The sequence below is a fragment of the Tachyglossus aculeatus genome, chromosome 2, assembly GCF_015852505.1.
Source record: "Tachyglossus aculeatus isolate mTacAcu1 chromosome 2, mTacAcu1.pri, whole genome shotgun sequence".
Classification (NCBI taxonomy): domain Eukaryota; kingdom Metazoa; phylum Chordata; class Mammalia; order Monotremata; family Tachyglossidae; genus Tachyglossus; species Tachyglossus aculeatus.
In genome coordinates, this window is record NC_052067.1 from 132,877,375 (window position 1) to 132,902,423 (window position 25,049).

The 25,049-nt window shown below is 51.1% G+C and overlaps 2 protein-coding genes across 2 annotated transcripts in view; both read right to left on the reverse strand.

The window, feature by feature from the left end:
- CDC16 (cell division cycle 16) overlaps positions 1-3,652 on the reverse strand; it is a 93,837-nt gene extending 90,185 nt beyond the window's left edge. The window contains exon 1 of the mRNA XM_038767800.1: positions 3,598-3,652. Coding sequence (XP_038623728.1) covers positions 3,598-3,645 — 48 coding nt within the window. The 5' untranslated portion in view covers positions 3,646-3,652. The remainder of the gene's footprint in view (positions 1-3,597) is intronic.
- Positions 3,653-8,723: 5,071 nt separating this feature from the next.
- Positions 8,724-25,049, reverse strand: part of EIF3F (eukaryotic translation initiation factor 3 subunit F) — a 30,815-nt gene continuing 14,489 nt past the window's right edge. The window contains exons 3-9 of the mRNA XM_038763089.1: positions 24,507-24,577; positions 22,375-22,454; positions 20,736-20,873; positions 17,399-17,490; positions 12,896-13,032; positions 12,454-12,567; positions 8,724-8,889 (exon numbers count right to left, since the gene is read on the reverse strand). Of these exons, the coding sequence (XP_038619017.1) occupies positions 8,812-8,889; positions 12,454-12,567; positions 12,896-13,032; positions 17,399-17,490; positions 20,736-20,873; positions 22,375-22,454; positions 24,507-24,577 (710 nt within the window). The 3' untranslated portion in view covers positions 8,724-8,811. The remainder of the gene's footprint in view (positions 8,890-12,453; positions 12,568-12,895; positions 13,033-17,398; positions 17,491-20,735; positions 20,874-22,374; positions 22,455-24,506; positions 24,578-25,049) is intronic.

The window sequence follows — 25,049 nt, forward strand, 5'->3', positions numbered from 1 at the left end:
CCTTATATCCTCCCCCCCCAGCGCTTAGAACAGTGCTTGGCACACAGTAAGCGCTTAACAAATGCCATCATCATTATCATTATTACATCTGTGGGCCTCAGTTCCCTCCTCTGTAAAATGGGGATGAAGGCTGTGAGCCCAAAATGGGCCAACCTGACCACCTTGTATCCCCCCCAGCGCTTAAAACAGTGCTTGGCACGACATAAGCGCTTAATAAATGCCATCATTATCATCACTACATCTGTGGGCCTCAGTTCCCTCATCTGTAAAACGGGGTTGAGGACTGCGAGCCCAAAATGGGCCAACCTGACCACCTTGTATCCCCCCCCAGCGCTTAGAACAGTGCTTGGCACAGAGTAAGCGCTTAACAAATGCCACTGTCATTACTGCATCTGTGGGCCTCAGTTCCCTCCTCTGTAAAATGGGGATGAAGCCTGTGAGCCCAAAATGGGCCAACCTGACCACCTCGTATCCCCCCCAGCGCTTAGAACAGTGCTTGACACGATGTAAGCGCTTAACAAATGCCATCAGCATTATCATTACTACATCTCTGGGCCTCAGTTCCCGCATCTGTAAAACGGGGATGGAGACTGTGAGCCCAAAATGGGCCAACCTGACCACCTTGTATCCCCCCCAGCGCTTAGAACAGCCCTTGGCACGACATAAGCGCTTAACAAATGCCATCATTATTACATCTGCGGGCCTCAGTTCCCTCATCTGTAAAACGGGGATGAAGCCTGTGAGCCCAAAATGGGCCAACCTGACCGCCTTGTATCCCCCCCAGCGCTTAGAACAGCCCTTGGCACGACATAAGCGCTTAACAAATGCCATCATTATTACATCTGCGGGCCTCAGTTCCCTCATCTGTAAAACGGGGATGAAGCCTGTGAGCCCAAAATGGGCCAACCTGACCGCCTTGTATCCTCCCCAGCGCTTAGAACAGCCCTTGGCACGACATAAGCGCTTAACAAATGCCATCATTATTACATCTGCGGGCCTCAGTTCCCTCATCTGTAAAACGGGGATGAAGACTGTGAGCCCCACGTGGGCCAACCTGACCACCTCGTATCCCCCTCAGCGCTTAGAACAGTGCTTGACACGACGTAAGCGCTTAACAGATGCCATCAGCATTATCATTAGTACATCTGTGGGCCTCAGTTCCCTCCTCTGTAAAATGGGGATTAAGACTGTGAGCCCCACGTGGGCCAACCTGACCACCTCGCATCCCCCCAGTGCTTAGAACAGTGCTTGGCACACAGTAAGCACTTAACAAACGCCATTATCATTACTGCATATGTGGATATGTGGGCCTCAGTTCCCTCATCTGTAAAACGGGGATGAAGCCTGTGAGCCCAAAATGGGCCAACCTGACCGCCTTGTATCCCCCCCGGCGCTTAGAACAGCCCTTGGCACGACATAAGCGCTTAACAAATGCCATCGTTATTACATCTGTGGGCCTCAGTTCCCTCATCTGTAAAACGGGGATGAAGCCTGTGAGCCCAAAATGGGCCAACCTGACCGCCTTGTATCCCCCCCAGCGCTTACAACACTGCTTGGCACGTCGTAAGCGCTTAATGCCATTATCATTATTGCATATGTGGGCCTCAGTTCCCTCATCTGTAAAATGGGGATGAAGCCTGTGAGCCCAAAATGGGCCAACCTGACCACCTTGTATCCCCCCCAGCGCTTAGAACAGGGCTTGACACGATGTAAGCGCTTAACAAATGCCATCAGCATTATCATTACTACATCTCTGGGCCTCAGTTCCCGCATCTGTAAAACGGGGATGAAGCCTGTGAGCCCAAAATGGGCCAACCTGACCGCCTTGTATCCCCCCCGGCGCTTAGAACAGCCCTTGGCACGACATAAGCGCTTAACAAATGCCATCATTATTACATCTGTGGGCCTCAGTTCCCTCATCTGTAAAACGGGGATGAAGACTGTGAGCCCAAATTGGGCCAACCTGACCACCTTGTATCCCCTCCAGCGCTTACAACACTGCTTGGCACGTCGTAAGCGCTTAATGCCATTATCATTATTGCATATGTGGGCCTCAGTTCCCTCATCTGTAAAATGGGGATGAAGCCTGTGAGCCCAAAATGGGCCAACCTGACCACCTTGTATCCCCCCCCAGCGCTTAGAACAGCGCTTAGCACACAGTAAGCGCTTCAGAAACGCCATCACGGTGATGATGCTGGGCTCTGTGGGGGTGAGGCCCGTCCTGGGTAAAATGGCGTCGGAGATGCTAAGCGTCGCCCAGCGGGCCTGGCCCGGAAGGGGTGGCCATTTCTGGGCCGCTCTGGGGCTTTTGGAGTGAATTTCAGGGATCCAAATTCAACCTTTAACGTGTGGAAAAAAGGCAAATTCTCAGGCTGTACTTGGATTTTATTTCCCGCGCAAACTAACCCGCAGGATTTAGTTAAACGAGAATGGCGACTCGTTGAGGGTAGAGCTGGCGAACTGATCTGTAGATCTTGCCTGGGGTGAAATGACGAAGCTTTCACGTTTCAAGTCGGTCCTCTCTGGTTTGTTTTGAAAATCAATCACTCAATCGTATTTATTGAGCGCTTACTATGTGCAGGGCACTGTACTAAGCGCTTGGGAAGTCCAAATTGGCAACACAGAGAGACAGTCCCTACCCAACAGTGGGCTCGCAGTCTAAAAGGGGGAGACGGAGAACAGAATCAAACATACCAACAAAATAAAATAAATAGGATAGAAATGTACAAGTAAAATAAATAAATAGAGTAATAAATCTGTACAACCATATATACATATATACAGGTGGTGTGGGGAAGGGAAGGAGGTAAGATGGGGGGATGGAGAGGGGGACGAGGGGGAGAGGAGGGAAAGGGCTCAGTCTGGGAAGGCCTCCTGGAGGAGGTGAGCTCTCAGCAGGGCCTTGAAGGGAAAGACAGCCCCGTTACCAGGGAAGTAAAATAAACAAATAAATAGAGTAATAAATCTGTACAACCATATATACATATCTACAGGTGCTGTGGGGAAGGGAAGGAGGTAAGATGGGGGGATGGAGAGGGGGACGAGGGGGAGAGGAAGGAAGGGGCTCAGTCTGGGAAGGCCTCCTGGAGGAGGTGAGCTCTCAGCAGGGCCTTGAAGGGAAAGACAGCCCGTTACCAGGGAAGTAAAATAAACAAATAAATAGAGTAATAAATCTGTACAACCATATATACATATATCCAGGTGCTGTGGGGAAGGGAAGGAGGTAAGATGGGGGGATGGAGAGGGGGACGAGGGGGAGAGGAAGGAAGGGGCTCAGTCTGGGAAGGCCTCCTGGAGGAGGTGAGCTCTCAGCAGGGCCTTGAAGGGAAAGACAGCCCCGTTACCAGGGGGCAGGTCTTCCAATAAGAAGCAGATTTAGAAGCTAATTAGTTGGCTTAGCAGGAGCCCCGCCTCTTGTCTCTCTTGAACTGATCCAGCCTGTTTCTATTATTTCCACGGGGAAACAGTCGAGGGCAGGATGAAGCCGGAACACAGGGATGGGCAAATTGATATTAAAACGTAAATAAAAGGTTTAGGAATCACCGAGGGGATGAAAAGGCGGGATCTGCCCCGAGTCCCTCCCGCCATGGCGCCCACCTGGTCCAGATAGAGCCGGACGCGCCTCCTCAGCCGCTCCAGGTTCATCGTCTCTCGCGGCCCGGGGTGGGGGAGGGGGAGGGGACGCAACGCGCAGGCGCGCGGAAGCCCCGCCCCACCAACGGCCCCGCCCCCCCGCGCATGCGCGCCCCGGGTGTCCCCGGGAAAAGCCTCCGTCCCGGAAACACGCGCCCCCGGAAGCGGCCGAGGGACCGCTCTCTGCGTCCCTCCCGCCTTCTGCTTGCTTCCTTAAATGGTCTTTCATTCATTATTCATTCATTCATTCATTCACTCATCCGTGCATTCATTCATTCACTCGCTCATCCATCATCACCATCAATCGTATTTATTGAGCGCTTACTGTGTGCAGAGCACTGGACTAAGCGCTTGGGAAGGACAAGTTGGCAACATCTAGAGACGGTCCCTACCCAACAGTGGATCCATGCATTCATTCATTCACTCATCCATCATCATCATCATCATCATCAATCGTATTTATTGAGCGCTTACTGTGTGCAGAGCACTGTGCTAAGCGCTTGGGAAGTACAAATTGGCAACATATAGAGACAGTCCCTACCCAACAGTGGATCCATGCATTCATTCATTCACTCATCCATCCATTCGTGCATTCATTCACTCACTCATCCATCCATGCATTCATTCATTCACTCACTCATCCATGCATTCACTCACTCATCCATCCATGCATTCATTCACTCACTCATCCATCCATGCATTCATTCATTCACTCACTCACATCCATCCATCCATGCATTCATTCACTCACTCAATCCATCCGTCCATCCATGCATTCATTCAGTCATTCATCCCCTCCTTCCTCTCCCCCTCCACCCCTCTACATCCCCCCCGCCTTACCTCCTTCCCTTCCCCACAGCACCTGTATATATGTGTATATGTTTGTACATATTTATTACCCTATTTATTTATTTTGCTTGTACATATCTATTCTATTCATTTTATTTTGTTAATATGTTTGGTTTGGTTCTCTGTCTCCCCCTTCTAGACTGTGAGCCCACTGTTGGGTAGGGACCGTCTCTGTATGTTGCCAACTTATACTTCCCAAGCACTTAGTACAGTGCTCTGCACACAGTAAGTGCTCAATAAATACGATTGATTGATTGATTGATTCACTGTCATCCATCCATCCGTGCATTCATGCACTCACTCACTCATCCATCCATGCATTCATTCATTCATTCACTCACTCATCCATGCATGCATGCATTCGTTCACTCACTCACTCACTCACTCATGCATGCATGCATTCATTCACTCACTCACTCATGCATGCATGCATTCTTTCACTCACTCATCCATGCTTGCATTCATTTATTCATTCATTCACTCACTCACTCATCCATCCATGCATTCATTCACTCACTCACTCATCCATCCATCCATGCATTCAAGCATTCATTCACTCACCCATCCATCCATGCATTCAAGCATTCATTCACTCACCCATCCATCCATTCATTCATTCACTCACCCATCCATGCATTCATTCACTCACTCATCCATCCATCCATGCATTCAAGCATTCATTCATTCACCCATCCATCCATGCAATCAAGCATTCATTCACTCACTCACCCACCCATCCATGCATTCATTCATTCATTCACATCCATCCATCCATGCATTCATTCATTCATTCACATCCATCCATCCATGCATTCATTCATTCATTCACATCCATCCATCCATGCATTCATTCATTCATCCTGGTGCACAGGATATAGGCGGGGAGACTCAAGCAACCAGAGGAGAAAAGAAGCCCCAGACAGCAAGGTCAGACACAAATAGGAGCAGGTTGGCAGTAGAGGGAGAACTACAGGAAGACCAACTAAAGGAGAAACAAATCTCCTTCTTTGCTAATTATACTAATATCCCCAAAGGCATGAAATGCATTCTAAACACATAATAAGGAAGCAGATGAAATGGAAAGTTACAAAAACCTGGTGCTGAATACTGGGTGTGAGGAAACAGAAAAATGAACCTAACAAAGCCTGAACTGAAGCTCCTTCTGTGCTGCTTGGACTCATTTTAATAATGATTCACTCATTCATTCAATAGTATTTATCGAGCGCTTACTTTGTGCACTGTACTAAGCGCTTGGGAAGTACAAGTTGGCAACATACAGAGACGGTCCCTACCCAACAGCGGGCTCACAGTCTAGAAGGGGAGACAGAGAACAAAACAGAACTTATTAACAAAATGAAATAAATAGAATAAATATGTACAAATAAAACAGTAATAAATATGTACAAACATATATACATATATACAGGTGCTGTGGGGAGGGGAAGGAGGTAAGGCGGGAGGGAGGAGAGGGGGAGGAGGGGGCTCAGTGTGGGAAGGCCTCCTGGAGGAGGTGAGCTCTCAGTAGGGCTTTGAAGGGAGGAAGAGAGCTAGCTTGGCGCACAGACTGTGAGCCCACTGTTGGGTAGGGACTGTCTCTATATGTTGCCAATTTGTACTTCCCAAGCGCTTAGTACAGTGCTCTGCACATAGTAAGCGCTCAATAAATACGATTGATGATGATGTACGGAGGGAGGCCATTCCGGGCCAGGGGGAGGACGTGGGCCGGGGGTCGACGGCGGGACGGGCGAGAACCAGGCCCGGTGAGGAAAATGAGGCGCAGTGAGGACACCTCCCCGCCATGCCATGCTGCTTCTCGTCTTTTTGTATCTTACCCCGCGCTTAGTGCATGACACATAGTAACTGCTTAAATATCGTAAAAAAATAAGCGCCAATAGCTCAATAGTATTTAAGCACTGTATCCTCCTCTGGCACTCAGCGAAGTGCTCCGTAAAATAAAAGGAGAGAAAATAACTGTGGGCCAGGTTTTTTCCCTTCCTTCACGCAGGAAGCTGGAAACCCCAAAAGCGAGTGGCTGTGGCCAGCAAAGGGATGGGGGAGAGCAGGAGGCCACGGTGACCCGATAAAAATGCGGTGGGGCTCGGGAATTTTTCTGAAAAGCCAAGGGGGGACAGGCCCTGTGTACCCTGCATCAGCCTCCTCTCCGATCTCCCATCCTCCTGCCTCCCCACTTCAATCTATATTTCACACGGCTGCCCGGATCATCTTTGTGCAGAAACGCTATGGACACGTTACTCCCCTGCTCATAATAATAATGGCATTTATTAAGCGCTTACTCTGTGCAAAGCACTGTTCTAAGTGCTGGGGAGGTTACAAGGTGATCAGGTTGCCCCACGGGGGGCTCACAGTCTTTACCCCCATTTTGCAGATGAGATAACTTAGGCACAGAGAATAATAATAATAATAATGACATTTATTAAGCACTTACTATGTGCAAAGCACTGTCCACAGGGGGCTCACAGTCTTAATCCCCATTTTGCAGATGAGGTAACAGGCACAGAGAAGTTAAGTGACTTGCCTAAAGTCACACAGCTGGCAGTTGGTGGACTCTGAGCCCGTGGTTGGGTAGGGACCTATTTATTTTACTTGTACATATCTATTTTATTTTGTTAATGTTTTGTTTTGTTGTCTGTCTTCCCCTTCTAGCCTGTGAGCCCGCTGTTGGGTAGGGCCCGTCTCTATATGTTGCCAACTTGGCCATCCCAAGCGCTTAGTACAGTGCTCTGTACACAGTAAGCACTCAATAAATACGATTGATTCACCGTCTCTATATGTTGCCGACTTGGACTTCCCAGCGCTTAGTACAGTGCGCTGCACACAGTAAGCACTCAATAAATACAATTGAATAAATACGAGTGAATGAATGAACACCAGGTGATCAGGTTGTCCCACATGGGGCTCACAGTCTTCATCCCGATTTTACAGGTGAGGAAACTGAGACCCAGAGAAGTGAAGTGACTTGCCCAAAGTCACACAACTGACAAGTGGCAGAGGCAGGATTAGAACCCATGACCTGACTCCCAAGCCCAGGCTCTTACCGCTGAGCCACGCTGCTCTTCTGTCAGCGCCGGATTTTCCAAGCCCCGGCTCGGTTGCTCGGCCACTCTCTGCCAACCCACGGCAGGCAGGGATGATAATAATGATGGCATTTATTAAGCGCTTACTACGTGCCAAGCACCGTTCTAAGCGCTGGGGAGGTTACAAGGTGATCAGGTTGTCCCACGGGGGGGCTCACAGTCTTCACCCCCATTTTCCAGATGAGGGAACTGAGGCCCAGAGAAGTGAGGTGACTCGCCCAAAGTCGCACAGCTGACAGTTGGGGGACTCTAGACTGTGAGCCCGTGGTTGGGTAGGGACCGCCTCTATATGTTGCCGACTTGGACTTCCCAAGCGCTTAGTACAGCGCTCCGCACACAGTAAGTGCTCAATAAATTTATTTATTATTTTATTTGTACATATCTATTCTATTTATTTTATTTTGTTAGTACGTTTGGTTTTGTTCTCTGTCTCCCCCTTTTAGACTGTGAGCCCACTGTTGGGTAGGGACTGTCTCTAGATGTTGCCAATTTATACTTCCCAAGCGCTTAGTCCAGTGCTCTGCACATAGTAAGCGCTCAATAAACACGATTGATGATGATGATGATAAATACGACTGAATGAATTAATACAAGGAGATCAGGTTGTCCCACGGGGGGGGGGGGGGGGGGGGGCTCACAGTCTTTATCCCCATTTGACAGGTGAGGGGACCGAGGCCCAGAGAGGTGAGGTGACACGCCCCGAGTCACCCAGCTGACAGTCGGCGGAGCCGGGATTTGAATCCAAGACCTCTGACTCCAAAGCCCGGGGTCTTTCCACCCAGCCATGCTGCGGGACGGCACGGTCCAATCAATCAATCAATCAATCGTATTTATTGAGCGCTTACTATGGGCAGAGCACTGTACTAAGCGCTTGGGAAGTACAAATTGGCATCACATAGAGACAGTCCCTACCCAGCAGTGGGCTCACAGTCTAAAAGGGGGAGACAGAGAACAGAACCAAACATACCAACAAAATAAAATAAGTAGGATAGAAATGTACAAGTAAAATAAATAAATAGAGTGATAAATATGTACAACCATAAATATGTCCAGCCCGGGGCTGGCGACCTACCCCCCTGCCGGGGCTACCCGCCTCTCGGCCAGCTATGAGCTGCAAGGCAACCGAAGGAGAAACTGAGTCACTCCCCGGGTTGAAAGAAGAGAACTTTATTGGGGGCCGCGGCACCTTCGGGGGAACGGTGACGGTGTGATGGCCCGGGGACGGGGGGGACCATCACAGGCACAGGAGCTTCTCGTTGAGGGCGATCTGGGACTGCGTCAGGTTCGCCAGGTAGGTCACCATCAGGAGGTCCTGGGGAGGGGAGGAGGCCGACAATTAGAGGTGGGAAGAAAAGACGCGAGGAAAGGGCCGTGGGAGCCGGGGTATCGCCATCGTCATCATCGAGCGCTTACTACGCACAGGGCACTGTTGGTTGTCCGTTTTTTTGTTTCATTCATTCATTCATTCAATCGTACTTAGCGAGCGCTTACCGTGTGCACAGCAGTGGACCGTGAGCCCGCTGTTGGGTAGGGACCGTCTCTGTATGTTGCCGACTTGGACTTCCCAAGCGCTTAGTACAGGGCTCTGCACGCGGTAAGAAGCAGCGTGGCTCAGTGGAAAGAGCCCGGGCTTTGTTCAAATGGGTTACGAGGTGATCAGGTTGTCCCACCGGGGTCTCAGTCTTAATCCCCGTTTTACAGATGAGAGAACCGAGGCCCAGAGAAGTGACTTGCCCAAAGCCACACAGCTGACAAGTGGCGGAGCCGGGATTCGAACCCATGACCTCTGACTCCAAAGCCCGGGCTCTTTCCACTGAGCCACTTTGAAGTGAAGTGACTGTCCCAAAGCCACACAGCTGACAAGTGGCGGAGCCGGGATTCGAACCCATGACCTCGGACTCCCAAGCCCGGGCTCTTTCCACTGAGCCACTCTGAAGTGAAGTGACTGTCCCAAAGCCACACAGCTGACAAGTGGCGGAGCCGGGATTCGAACCCATGACCTCGGACTCCCAAGCCCGGGCTCTTTCCACTGAGCCACGCCGAAGCGAAGCGACTCGCCCCAAGTGGCCCGGCTGATGAGTGGTGGAGCCGGAATTCATTAATTCACTCATTCAATCGTATTTATTGAGCGCTTATGTGTGCAGAGCACTGGACTAAGCGCTTGGGAAGTACAAGTCGGTAACATCTAGAGACGGTCCCTACCCAACAGCGGGCTCACGGTCTAGAAGGGGGAGACAGACAACAAAACAAAACATACTAAAATAAAATAAACAGAATAAACATGTACAATTAAAACGAATAAGTAATAAACAAATAAAATAAGTAGATAGAGAAATAAATACATACAAACATATATACATTTATACAGGTGCTGTGGGGAGTTTTCGGGCCTGCCCCAATTAGAACCCACGTCCTCTGATTCCCAAGCCCGGGCTCTTTCCACGAAGCCACGTCGCTTCTGGTAACGGTCCTCGTTAAGGTGCTCACTTTGTGCCAAGCGCTGGGGTGATCAATCATTCATTCATCCATTCAATCGTATTTACTGAGCGCTTACTGTGTGCAGAGCACTGGACTAAGCGCTTGTGAAGTACAAGTCGGCAACAGACAGAGACGGCCTTTACCCGACGACGGGCTCACAAGTCCCCATTTCACAGATTCATTCATTCATTCAATCGTATTTATTGAGCGCTTACTGTGTGCAGAGCACTGGACTAAGCGCTTGGGAAGTACAAGTCGGCAACAGATAGAGACGGCCCTTACCCGACAACGGGCTCACAGTCCCCATTTTACAGATTCATTCATTCATTCGTATTGATTGAGCGCTTACTGTGTGCAGCGCACTGTACTAAGCGCTTGGGAAGTACAAGTGGGCAACAGATAGAGACGGCCCTTACCCGACGACGGGCTCACAAGTCCCCATTTTACAGATGCATTCATTCATTCAATCGTATTGATTGAGCGCTTACTGTGTGCACAGCACTGTACTAAGCGCTTGGGAAGTACAAGTCGGCAACAGATAGAGACGGCCCTTACCCAATAACGGGCTCACAGTCCCCATTTTACAGATTCATTCATTCATTCAATCGTATTTATTGAGCGCTTACTGTGTGCAGAGCACTGGACTAAGCGCTTGGGAAGTACAAGTGGGCAACAGATAGAGACGGCCCTTACCCGACGACGGGCTCACAAGTCCCCATTTTACAGATGCATTCATTCATTCAATCGTACTGATTGAGCGCTTACTGTGTGCAGCGCACTGTACTAAGCGCTTGGGAAGTACAAGTCGGCAACAGATAGAGACGGCCCTTACCCGATAACGGGCTCACAGTCCCCATTTTACAGATTCATTCATTCATTCAATCGTATTTATTGAGCGCTTACTGTGTGCAGAGCACTGGACTAAGCGCTTGGGAAGTACAAGTGGGCAACAGATAGAGACGGCCCTTACCCGACGACGGGCTCACAAGTCCCCATTTTACAGATGCATTCATTCATTCAATCGTACTGATTGAGCGCTTACTGTGTGCAGCGCACTGTACTAAGCGCTTGGGAAGTACAAGTCGGCAACAGATAGAGACGGTCCTTACCCGACAACAGGCTCACAGCCCTCATTTTACAGATTCATTCATTCATTCAATCGTATTGATTGAGCGCTTACTGTGTGCAGAGCACTGGACTAAGCGCTTCGGAAGTACAAGTCGGCAACAGATAGAGACGGCCCTTACCCGATAACGGGCTCACAGTCCCCATTTTACAGATTCATTCATTCATTCAACCGTATTGACTGAGCGCTTACTGTGTGCAGAGCACTGGACTAAGCGCTGGGGAAGTACAAGTGGGCAACAGATAGAGACGGTCCTTACCCGACAACGGGCTCACAGCCCTCATTTTACAGATTCATTCATTCATTCATTCAATTGTATTGAGCGCTTACTGCGTGTAGAGCACTGTCCTAAGCGCTTGGGAAGTACAAGTTGGCAACAGATAGAGACGGCCCTTACCCGACAACGGGCTCACAGTCCCCATTTTACAGATTCATTCATTCATTCAACCGTATTGACTGAGCGCTTACTGTGTGCAGAGCACTGTACTAAGCGCTTCGGAAGTACAAGTCGGCAACAGATAGAGACGGCCCTTACCCGACAACGGGCTCACAGTCCCCATTTTACAGATTCATTCATTCATTCAATCACACTGATTGAGTGCTCACTGTGTGCAGAGCACTGTACTAAGCGCTTGGGAAGTACAAGTTGGCAACAGATAGAGACGGCCCTTACCCGACAACGGGCTCACAGCCCTCATTTTACAGATTCATTCATTCATTCATTCAATCGTATTGAGCGCTTACTGTGTGCACAGCACTGTCCTAAGCACTTGGGAAGTACAAGTCGGCAACAGATAGAGACGGTCCTTACCCGACAACAGGCTCACAGTCCCCATTTTACAGATTCATTCATTCATTCAATCGTATTGATTGAGCGCTTACTGTGTGCAGAGCACTGGACTAAGCGCTTGGGAAGTCCAAGTCGGCAACATCTAGAGACGGTCCCTACCCGACAGCGGGCTCGCAGTCTAGAAGATGAGAACCGAGGCCCAGAGAAGCGAAGGGGCTCGGCGGAGGCGGGATCGGAACCCACGACCTCGGACACCCCCAGCCCGGGCTCTTTCCGCCGCCGCTTCTGCTAACGGTCCGTTAAAAGTGCTCACTTTGTGAGCGCTGGGGCGATCGGGGGGTGCCCCGGGGGGCTTCCCGCCTCCACCCCCCGTTTTACAGGTGACAACCGCGGCCCGGAGAAGCGAAGCGGCGCGATCGGAACCCGCCACCCGGGCCCCCCCGGCGTGGGCCGCCGCTCCCGTCCCCCCGGGGCCCACTCACGTTGATGTTGCTGTTGAGCATCGTCTCGAAGTCCTCGGGGGGGATCTGGGGCACCCGGTTCACCAGGTCCGTGAGGAAACGGCCCACGGTGTTGTCGGCGGAGACCTTTCCGGACTGAACCGGGGGGGGGGGGGGGGGGGGGGGGGGGTTATTTATTTATTTATTTATTTATTTATTTATTTATTTATTTATTTATTTATTTAACTTGTACATTTCTATCCTACTTATTTTATTTCGTCGGTATGTTTGGTTCTGTTCTCTGCCTCCCCCCTTTAGACTGTGAGCCCACTGTTGGGTGGGTACTGTCTCTATGTGATGCCAATCTGTACTTCCCAAGCGCTTGGTCCAGTGCTCTGCACATAGTAAGCGCTCAATAAATACGATTGATGATTGATTGATTGATTGATTGAGAAGCCCCCCGCCCCGCCGCCATGCCCCTCACCAGCACGTCCTCGGCGTACTGCAGCACCGTGCTCAGCGCGTCCTGGATCCGGGCCGAGGCCGTGCCCACCTGCTGCAGGTCGGTCGACAGGCCGATCACCCGGTTGGGGCTGAAGCACGTCTTCGTGATCAGGTCGACTGAGGAGGAGGAGGAGGAGGAGAGCGGAGTGTGGGACCCCCCCCGGCCTGCCCGCTCCCCCTCCTAGACTGTGAGCCCCCCGTTGGGTAGGGACCGTCTCTCTATGTTGCCAACTTGTCCTTCCCAAGCGCTCAGTACGGCGCTCTGCACACCGTAAGCGCTCAATCAATACGACTGGATGAACAAATGAAGGTCATGGGTTCTAAAGCCCGTCTCTGCCGCGTGTCGGCTGTGTGACCTTGGGCAAGTCATTTCAATCAATCAATCAATCGTATTTACTGAGCGCTTACTATGTGCAGAGCACTGGACTAAGCGCTTGGGAAGTACAGATGGGCATCACATAGAGACGGTCCCTACCCAACAGTGGGCTCACAGTCTAAAAGGGGGAGACAGAGAACAGAACCAACAAAATAAAATAAGTAGGATAGAAATGTACAGGTAAAATAAATAAATAGAGTAATAAATATGTACGACCATATATACATATATACAGGTGCTGTGGGGAAGGGAAGGAGGTAAGACAGGGGGATGGAGAGGGGGACGAGGGGGAGAGGAAAGAAGGGGCTCAGTCTGGGAAGGCCTCCTGGAGGAGGTGAGCTCTCAGCAGGGCCTTGAAGGGAGGAAGAGAGCTAGCTTGGCGGAGGGGCAGAGGGAGGGCATTCACTTCTCTGCACCTCAGTTACCTCATCTGTAAAATGGGGAGGAAGACCGTGAGCCCCACTGTGGGACAACCTGATCACCTTGTAAGCTCCCCAGCGCTTAGAACAGTGCTCGGCACATAGTGTGCGCTTAATAAGCGCCATCATTATTATTATTATTTCACTTCTCTGTGCCTCAGTTCCCTCTCCCCCTCCTCATCCCCCCGCCTTACCTCCTTCCCCTCCCCACGGCACCTGTATAGATGTTTGTACAGATTAATCACTCTATTGATTTTACTTGTACATATCTATTCTATTTATTTTGTTCATCTGTTTGGTTTTGTTCTCTGTCTCCCCCTTCTAGACTGCGAGCCCGCTGGTGGGCGGGGACCGTCTCTACGTGTTGCCAGCTTGGACTTCCCAAGCGCTCAGTCCGGTGCTCTGCACACAGTGAGCGCTCAGTCAATACGACTGAATGAATGAATCACCTTGTAACCTCCCCAGCGCTTAGAACGGTGCTTTGCACATAGTAAGCGCTTAATAAATGCCATCATTATTATTATTAGTAGTAGTAGTCCAGTGCTCTGCACATAGTAAGCGCTCAATCAATACGATTGATGATGATGATGATGATGATCTCGGGACGCTCCTCCGCGACCAGCCCGCCGGAGACCCTTGCGCCCGCCGGGCGGGCACCACCTTGCCCGACGCTTCCCCGGCGTCCCCCCCGGAGCCCCGCCGGCGGGCACCGCTCAGCCCACTCCGACCCACCCGGGATGCCCGCACCCGATCCCAAACCCTGAGCCCTCTGAGCCCGTCGTTGTAGGGATCGTCTCTCTCCGTGGCCGAATGGCTCCGCGCACGGTAGGCACTCAATCAATACGATTGATTGATTGATTGATTCCCAGCCTATGTGCTGGAGGCCTTCCCAGACTGAGCCCCCTCCTTCCTCTCCCCCTCCCCACAGCACCTGTCTACATGTATATATGTTTGTACAGATTTATTACTCTATTTATTTTACTTGTACGTATCTATTCTATTTCTTTTCTTTGGTTAAAATGTTTTGTTTTGTCGCCTGTCTCCCCCTTCTAGCCTGTGAGCCCGCTGCTGGGTAGGGACCGGCTCTAGATGCTGCCGACTTGGACTTCCCAAGCGCATAGTCCATCATCATCATCATCATCAATCGTATTTATTGAGCGCTTACTATGTGCAGAGCACCGTACTAAGCGCTTGGGAAGTACAAGTTGGCAACATATAGAGACAGTCCCTACCCAACAGTGGGCTCACAGTCTAAAAGGGGGAGACAGAGAACAGAACCAAACATGCTAACAAAATAAAATAAATAGAATAGATAGGTACAAATAAAATGAATAAATAAATAAATAGAGTAAAAAATATGTACAAACATATATACAGGTGCTGTGGGGAAGGGAAGGAGGTAAGGCGGGGGGGATGGAGAGGGGGGCGAGGGGGAGAGGAAGGAAGGGGCTCAGTCTGGGAAGGCCTCCTGGAGGAGGTGAGCTCTCAGCAGGGCCTTGAAGGGCCCTGCACACAGTAAGCGCTCAATAAATACGACTGAATGAGTGAATGAGTGAATGAATGAATGAAAGGAGCCCCTGGGGGTCAGACCGACGGGCCTGGACGCAGACCGGCGCCACCGTTTTTGGAATACGGCTGCCGGGGATGATAATTTTAATAACTTTGGTATTTGTTAAGCGCTTACTATGTGCCAAGCACCGTTCTAAGCGCCGGGGAGGATGCAAGGTCATCAGGTTGTCTCACAGGGGGCTCACAGTCTTAATCCCCCTTTTCATTCATTCAATCAATTGTATTTATTCATTCATTCATTCGTATTTATTGAGCGCTTACTGTGTGCAGAGCACTGTACTAAGCGCTTGGGAAGCCCAAGTTGGCAACATATAGAGACGGTCCCTACCCAACAGTGGGCTCACAGTCTGGAAGGGGGAGACAGACAACAAAACAAAACATAAATAGAATAGATATGTACAAGTAAAATAAATAGAGTAATAAATATGTACAAACATATATACATATATATAGGATGAGGTCACTGAGGCCCGTAGGGACCGTCTCTATATGTTGCCAACTTGTACTTCCCAAGTGCTTAGTACAGTGCTCTGCACACAGTAAGCGCTCAATAAATACGATTGATTGATAACAATGGTATTTATTAAGCGCTATGTGCAAAGCACTGTTCTAAGCGCTGGGGAGGTTACAAGGTGATCGGGTTGTCCCACGGGGAGCTCCCAGTTTTAATCCCCATTTTCCAGATGAGGGAACTGGGGCCCAGAGAAGTGAAGCGACTTGCCCAAAGTCACACAGCTGACAAGCGGCCGAGTCGCGATTTGAACCCATGACCTCTGACTCCCAAGCCCGGATGAGGCGGGCAGCCGAGCGAGGTGGGGGGGGGGGGGGGCGAACGTGAACGTTTAAGGGGGCTTCAAAAGGGCAGGTACTAGACTGAAGCAATCAAAGGAAAACAATACACTCCTCGCCACAAACCGGAGTTGTGACCCCAGGGTCACATACTTGTACATATCTATTCTATTTATTTTATTTTGTTAGTATGTTTGGTTTTGTTCTCTGTCTCCCCTTTTAGACTGTGAGCCCACTGTTGGGTAGGGACTGTCTCTATATGTTGCTAACTTGTACTTCCCAAGCGCTTAGTACAGTGCTCTGCACACAGTAAGCGCTCAATAAATACGATTGATTGATTGATTGATTTCTCCTTCAGACTGCGCACGTGCGAGAGAGGAAGGAGACGAGGCGACAGAGAGTGGGGGGAAAAACCGCATCAAAGGCCAGAGATGATTTCCTCTAGGCCCGGGTCATTCGCTCTTTAAATCAGAAAATAATAATAATAATAATAATAATTGGCATTTGTTAAGCACTTACTATGTGCAAAGCACTGTTCTAAGCGCTGGGGAGGATACAGGGTGATCGGGTTGTCCCATGGGGGGCTCACAGTCTTAATCCCCATTTTACAGATGAGGGAACTGAGGCCCAGAGAAGTGAGGTGACTTGCCCAAGATCACACAGCAGACATGTGGTGGAGTCGGCATTCGAACCCATGACCTCGGACTCCAAAGCCCGTGCTCTTTCCACTGAGCCAGCCATCAAGGTCCGGAAGGAGTTTTGGTCGCCTGAAGGCGACTTCGAATGATGGGTGCGGGGCATCCAAACCGACCGGGGCGGCTCCTTCGTGCCCAACGGGGTCCCGCCGGTCACCAGTACAGCGCTCCGCACGCAGTAAGCGCTCAATAAATCATCATCATCATCGATCGTATTTACTGAGCACTTACTATGTGCAGAGCACTGTACTAAGCGCTTGGGAAGTACAAACTGGCAACATCTAGAGACAGTCCCTACCCAACAGTGGGCTCACAGTCTAAGAGGGGGAGACAGAGAACAAAACCAAACATACTTACAAAATAAAATAAATAGAACAGATATGTACAAATAAAATAAATCAATAGAGTAAATAAATATGTACAAACATATATACATATCTACAGGTGCTGTGGGGAAGGGAAGGAGGTAAGATGGGGGGATGGAGAGGGGGACGAGGGGGAGAGGAAGGAAGGGGCTCAGTCTGGGAAGGCCTCCTGGAGGAGGTGAGCTCTCAGCAGGGCCTTGAAGGGAGGAATAAATACGAGTGAATGAATGAATGAACCACGAGAGGGGAGGGAGGGGGAGGTTCGCTTACTGCCTATCCGCTCGGTGTCGTAGTAGACGTACTTCACCGTCAGGGGTGTGAACATGACGCCCATCGTCTTCCCGGGGACGCCCATCGAAGCGCTACCGAAACAGAAAGCGTTTTATTATTCTATTTATTTATTATTTTCTCCCCCCTTTATCATCATCCATCATATTTATTGAGTGCTTACTGCGTACTTATATTCAATAAATCGCATTTATTGAGCCCTCCTTTTAGCCTGTGAGCCCACTGTTGGGTAGGGACCGTCTCTATATGTTGCAAACTTGGACTTCCCAAGCGCTTAGTACAGTGCTCTGCACGCCGTAAGCGCTCAATAAATACGATTGATCGATTGATTGATTAACCAAGCCCCTCGCGGAAAAACCCAGAGACTCTCTCCGACGGCGGATCGGGGCACGCGGGCTGGCGGACAGAGGAGCAGTCTAAATGTCCGGGAGGTGTGACATCAAACAACAGGTGCTACTTATTGAACGCTAACTGGGTGCCAAACACTGAACTGGGGGAGAAACCTGGGGCTCGCAATAAGAGGGAGAAAAGGGCCAGAGCTCGTGGGTTCTTATCCCGGCTCCGCCGCTTATCAGCTGTGTGATTTTGGGCTTCTCTGTGCCTCAACTTACCTCATCTGGGAAATGGGGATTGAGGCCGTGAGAGCCCCACGTGGGACAACCGGATTTCCGTGCTTCTACCCCAGCGCTTACAACAGTGCTTGTGACATAGTAAACGCTTAACGAATACCATCATCATCATTATTACTGAATCTCCACTTTACAGTTGAGGCAACAGAGGCACGGGAATGGCAAGGGCCGTGCCCAAGGTCACACATCAGGCAAGTAATAATAATAATAATAATAATAATGTTGGCATTTGTTAAGCGCTTACTACGTGCAAAGCACTGTTCTAAGCGCTGGGGGGATACAAAGTGAGCAGGTTGTCCCACGTGGGGCTCACAGTCTTAATCCCCATTTTACAGATGAGGGAACTGAGGCTCAGAGAAGTGAAGTGACTTGCCCGAGGTCACACAGCAGACATGTTCCCCCTTTTAGACTGTGAGCCCACTGTTGGGTAGGGACTGTCTCTATGTGTTGCCAATTTGTACTTCCCAAGCGCTTAGTACAGTGCTCTGCACATAGTAAGCGCTCAATAAATACGATTGATGATGATGTGGCGGAGCCGGGATTCGAACCCATGACCTCTGACTCCAAAGCCCGTGCTCTTTCCACTGAGCCACGCTGCTTCTCAAGAAGTAATAATAGTAAGTAATAATAATAATTATGGTATCTGTTAATCGCTTACTCTGTACCAAACGCCACTCTAGGCGCTGGGGCAGATACAAGTTAATCTGGCCCCCGTGGGGCCCAAGGTCTTAATCCCCATTTTACAGATAACTGAAGCCCGCTGTTGGGTAGGGACCGCCTCTATATGCTGCCAACTTGTACTTCCCAAGCGCTTAGTACAGTGCTCTGCACACGGTAAGTGCTCAATAAATACGACTGAATGAATGAACTGAGGCCCAGAGAAGTGAAGTGATTTGTCCAAGGCCACACAGCAGACAAGACAACTGGAAACCCCGGTCTTCAGACTCCCATGCCACTAGGCCTCGCTCCGGTAACTTAAGCGTGCCTCAGCGGAAAGAGCCCGGGCTTTGGAGTCAGAGGTCACGGGTTCAAATCCCGGCTCTGCCACTTGTCAGCTGGGTGACTCCGGGCAAGTTGCTTCACTTCTCTGGGCCTCGGTTCCCTCATCTGGAAAATGGGGGTTAAGACTGCGAGCCCTCCGGGAGACAACCTCCCCAGCGCTTAGAACAGTGCTTTGCAATCAATCAATCGTATTTATTGAGCCTTTTAGACTGTGAGCCCACTGTTGGGTAGGGACTGTCTCTATATGTTGCCAATTTGTACTTCCCCAGCGCTTAGTACAGTGCTCTGCGCATAGTAAGCGCTCAATAAATACGATTGATGATGATGATGATTGAGCGCTTTCTGTGTGCAGAGCACTGTACTAAGCGCTGGGGAAGTGCAAGTTGGCGACATATAGAGACGGTCCCTACACAACAGTGGGCTCACAGTCTAGAAATAGTAAGCGCTTAACAAATAATAATAATGATGGCATTTATTAAGCGCTTACTATGTGCAAGGCACTGTTCGAAGCGCTGGGGGGATACAAGGTGATCAGGTTGTCCCACAAGGGGCTCACAATCTTCATCCCCATTTTCCAGATGAGGGAACTGAGGCCCAGAGAATAATAATAATAATGGCATTTATTAAGCGCTTACGATGTGCAAAGCACTGTTCTAAGCGCTGGGGAGGTTGTCCCACGGAGGGCTCACAGTTTTAATCCCCATTTTCCAGATGAGGGAACTGGGGCCCAGGGAAGTGACGGGACTTGCCCCAAGTCACCCGGCTGACAAGTGGCGGAGCCGGGATTCGAACCCACGACCTCCGACTCCAAAGTCCGTGCTCTTTCCACTGAGCCACGCTGCTTCCCAATACCATCAGCGATACAAATACCGTCGTCATTATTATTATTATTTTCAGGGACTGGCTCGAAACGCCACTTGTTTTGTCGGAGGGGTGTGCCGGCGACCCGGTGGGGAACGGACGGAGGGAGAACCCTTCCATGACTTTTTTCGGTCCACGCCTCTTTCCCCAAGACGCGGCCTTCGAGCCGGTAACGGCGGCATTTATTAAGCGCTAACCATGTGCGAAGCCCTGTTCTAAGCGCTGGGGAGGTTACAATAATAATAATAATGATGGCATTTGTTAAGCGCTTACTATGTGCAAAGCACTGTTCTAAGCGCTGGGGGGGGGGGGGATACAATGTGATCAAGTTGTCCCACGTGGGGCTCACAGTCTTAATCCCCATTTTTACAGATGAGGTAACTGAGGCTCAGAGAAGTGAAGTGACTTGCCCAAGATCACACAGCAGACCCGTGGTGGAGCTGGGATTCGAACCCATGACCCTGACTCCAAAGCCCGGGCTCTTTCCACTGAGCCACGCTGCTTCTCTAAGGTGATCGGGTTGTCCCGCGGGGGGGGGGGGGCTCACAGTCTTAACCCCATTTTCCAGATGAGGGAACCGAGGCGACTTGCCCCAAGTCACCCAGCTGGCAATTGGGCGGAGCCGGGATTCGAACCCACGACCCCGGACTCCAAAGCCCGGGCTCCTTCCCACCGAGCCGCGCCGCTTCTCCTGCAGCGGCAAGCGGCCCGGCGTCCCCGTCCGAGGTCCCCACGCTTTCCCCCGCCTTACCTGTCCTTCCCAGGCGCTTAGTACAGTGCTCAGCACACAGTAAGCGCTCAGTAAATACGACTGATCGATTGATTACCTGATGTAGGCTTTGATACTCATGCGGTTGTTCTGGAGGCCGGTGTCCACGGTGAGGTGGATGGGGTTGGGGGCCTCCCGGCTGTAGTATTCGTGGATGAGCACCGAGTGCTCCGTGATGTCGTGGCCGGTGGCGTACCTGCGAGGCGGAACCCCGCCGCCCGCTTGCAGTCACCCCCGTCTCCCCCACCCCGCGGATCGACCGGTGGTGTTTACCGGGCGCCGGACGGAGCGCTTGGGAGAGGGCGACCGAGCCGGGAGACGCATCCGCTGCCCGCCACGAGCGGCCAGCGGTATTTCCCGAGTGCTTCGAACAGTGCTTGGCGCGTAGTAAGCGCTTAGCAAGTACCACCATCATCATCATTACTACTTGGAGAAGCAGCGTGGCTCAGTGGAAAGAGCCCGGGCTTTGGAGTCGGAGGTCATTCATTCATTCAACTGTATTTATTGAGCGCTCACTATGTGCAAAGCACTGTTCTAAGCGCTGGGGGGATACAAGGTGATCAGATTGTCCCACGTGGGGCTCACAGTCTTCACCCCCATTTTACAGATGAGGGAACTGAGGCGCAGAGAAGTGACTTGCCCAAGGTCACAAAGCAGACGTGTGGCGGAGCCGGGATTCGAACCCATGACCTCTGACTCCAAAGCCCGGGCTTTTCCCACTGGGCTTTGGAGTCGGACGTCATTCATTCATTCAACTGTATTTATTGAGCGCTTACTATGTGCAAAGCACTGTTCTAAGCACTGGGGGGATACAAGGTGATCAGGTTGTCCCACGGGGGGCTCACAGTCTTCACCCCCATTTTACAGATGAGGGAACTGAGGCGCAGAGAAGTGACTTGCCCAAGGTCACACAGCAGACGTGTGGCGGAGCCGGGATTCGAACCCATGACCTCTGACTCCAAAGCCCGGGCTCTTCCCACTGACAATCCCGGCTCCGCCACTTGTCAGCCGGGTGACTTTGGGCAAGTCACTTCACTTCTCTGCGCCTCAGTGACCTCATCTGGAAAATGGGGATTAAGACTGTGAGCCCTCCGTGGGACAACCTCTCCAGCGCTTAGAACAGTGCTTTGCACGTAGTAAGTGCTTAATAAATGCTATCATTATTATTATTATTATGAGCAGAGCAATAATAACAATGACGGCATTTGTTAAGTGTTTACTACGCGCCAAGCACTGTTCTAAGCACTAGGGCGACAGTAATAATATTGATGATGGTGTGAGCCCACCGTTGGGTAGGGACTGTCTCTGTATGTCGCCAACTTGTACTTCCCAAGCGCTTAGTACAGTGCTCTGCACACAGTAAGCGCTCAATAAATACGATCGATTGATTGATTGATTAAGCGCTATGTGCCAAGCGCTGTTCTAAGCGCTAGGGCGATAATAATGATGATGGTATTTGTTAAGCGCTCACTATGTGCCGAGCACTGTTCTAAGCACCGGGGGAGAGCCAAGATAATCCAGTTGTTCCATGGGGTGGGGGGGCTCACAGTTTTCACCCCTATTTTACAGATGATGATGATGGTATTTGTTAAGCGCTTACTATGTGCAAAGCACTGTTCTAAGCGCCGGGGGTGGTTTCGGAATCCAAGGGCCCACCCCTCAGCTACTCCCCCTTATCCAGGCAGGCCCCGGCTTACCAGCCCAGGATAAGCTCGCTTGGAGAGACTTTTTTGTGCAGTTCATACATGTTCTTGGCAAACTCCATGTCCACGGCCACCTGGGGAGCCAAGAAGAGGTGTGCCCCCCCCCCCACTTTATCCTCTCCTCATCGCCCTACTCCCCCCACCCTCCCCTCTTCCCCTCCCCACAGCACAGTACATATTTCTTACTCTATTAGCGATGCGTATATAGCTATAATTCTATTTATTTTGATGGTATCGACGCCTGTCTACCTGTTCTGTTTTGCCGTCTGTCTCCCCCTTCGAGACTGTGAGCCCGTTGTTGGGTAGGGACCGTCTCTCTATGCTGCCGACTTGGACTTCCCAAGCGCTTGGTACAGTGCTCTGCACACAGTAAGCGCTCAATAAATACGACTGAACGAATGAATTGTACTTTCCATGCGCTTAGTTCAGTGCTCTACACACAGTAAGCGCTCAATAAATACGATCGAATGAAGGAATGAATGAAAGAAAGACGTGGGGAAAAGGACAGCGGAGGCCTCACCCCGCTGTGGGCGGGCCCGCTGACCCCAAAACCTGGAGACGCTACAGAGCAGACGGCTCTTACTCTATCCTAATCCTCTCAAAGGTCACCAATGACCTCCTGCTTGCCAAATCCAATGGCTCATACTCTGTCCTAATCCTCCTCGACCGCTCAGCTGCCTTCGACACTGTGGACCACCCCCTTCTCCTCAACACGCTATCCAACCTTGGCTACACAGACTCCGTCCTCTCCTAGTTCTCCTCATCTCTCCGGTTGTTCATTCTCAGTCTCTTTTACAGGCATCCCCTTACTGTAGGGGTTCCTCAAGGGTCAGTGCTCGGTCCCCTTCTGTTCTCGATCTACACTCTCTCCCTTGGTGACCTCATTCGCTCCCACGGCTTCAACTATCATCTTTACGCTGATGACACCCAGATCTACATCTCCGCCCCTGCTCTCTCTCCCTCCAGGCTCGCATCTCCTCCTGCCTTCAGGACATCTCCATCTGGATGTCCGCCCGCCACCTAAAACTCAACATGTTCAAGACTGAACTCCTTGTCTTCCCTCCCAAACCCTGCCCTCTCCCTGACTTTCCCGTCACTGTTGACGGCACTACCATCCTTCCCGTCTCACAAGCCCGCAATCTTGGCGTCATTGACTCCGCTCTCTCATTCACCCCTCACATCCAATCCGTCACCAAAACCTGCCGCTCTCACCTCCGCAACATCGCCAAGATCTGCCCTTTCCTCTCCATCCAAACCGCTCCCCTGCTCGTTCAAGCTCTCATCCTATCCTGACTGGATTGCTGCATCAGCCTCCTCTCCGATCTCCCATCCTCCTGTCTCTCCCCACTTCAATCCATACTTCACGCTGCTGCCCGGATCGTCTTTGTGCAGAAACGCTCTGGGCATGTTACTCCCCTCCTCAAAAATCTCCAGTGGCTACCAATCAACCTACGCATCAGGCAAAAACTCCTCACTCTCGGCTTCAAGGCCGTCCATCACCTCACCCCCGCCTACCTCACGTCCCTTCTCTCCTTCTCCAGCTCAGCCCGCACCCTCCGCTCCTCTGCCGCTCACCTCCTCACCGGGCCTCATTCTCACCCGTCCCGCCGTCGACCCCCGGCCCACGTCATCTCCCGGGCCTGGAATGGCCTCCCTCTGCCCATCCGCCAAGCTAGCTCTCGTCCTCCCTTTAAAGCCCTACTGAGAGCTCACCTCCTCCAGGAGGCCTTCCCACACTGAGCCCCCTCCTTCCCCTCCCCACAGCACCTGTATATGTGTTTGTACAGATTTATCGCCTCTATTTATTTGACTTGTACATATTTACTATTCTATTTATTTTGTTGTCTGTCTCCCCCTTCTAGACTGTGAGCCCGCTGTTGGGTAGGGACCGTCTCTATATGTTGCCGACGTGGACTTCCCAAGCGCTTAGTCCAGTGCTCTGCACACAGTAAGCGCTCAATAAATACGACTGAATGAATGAATGAATGAGCAGACAAGAAGCATGTGGTGTGGGGGGGGAGAATGAGACATGCACGGGGGCCGAATGTCCTCGGCGGGGGAGAGGACGGCCCCGCAACCCCTTCGGCGGGAAGATGGACGGGAGCGATGCCCAGCCGCCGGCTCACCTCGTCCTCGGACTCATTGTGCGGCACCGAAAAGCAGTTGGTCACTTCCACCGAGTGTTTGTCGATTGTCCCTGGAGGAGAGAACCATCGACCGGTTAGCCAAACAATGGGATCTACCGGGTGCTTGTCTCGGGGGGGGGGGAAAGGACGACACGGAGTAGGGAGACACAATCCCTGCCTATCATCGATGGCATTTATTAAGCCCCTACTATGTGTAGAGCACTGGACTGAGCGCTTGGGAAATTAAAATCCAAAAGAGTTGGCAGGGCAGTTCCCCGCCCAAAATGACGAGCTCACAGTCTAGACGGGGAGACGTTAATATAAAGACGGCGAGCTTGCGGTCTAGAGACGCGGCTCAGCGGAAAGAGCCCGGGCTTGGGAGTCAGAGGTCACGGGTTCTAATCCCTGCTCTCCCACAGGTCTGCTGTGTGACCCTGGGCAAGTCGCTTCACTTCTCTGAGCCTCAGTTCCCTCATGTGTAAAATGGGGATCAATAATAATAATGATGATGGCATTTATTAAGCACTTACTATGTCCAAAGCA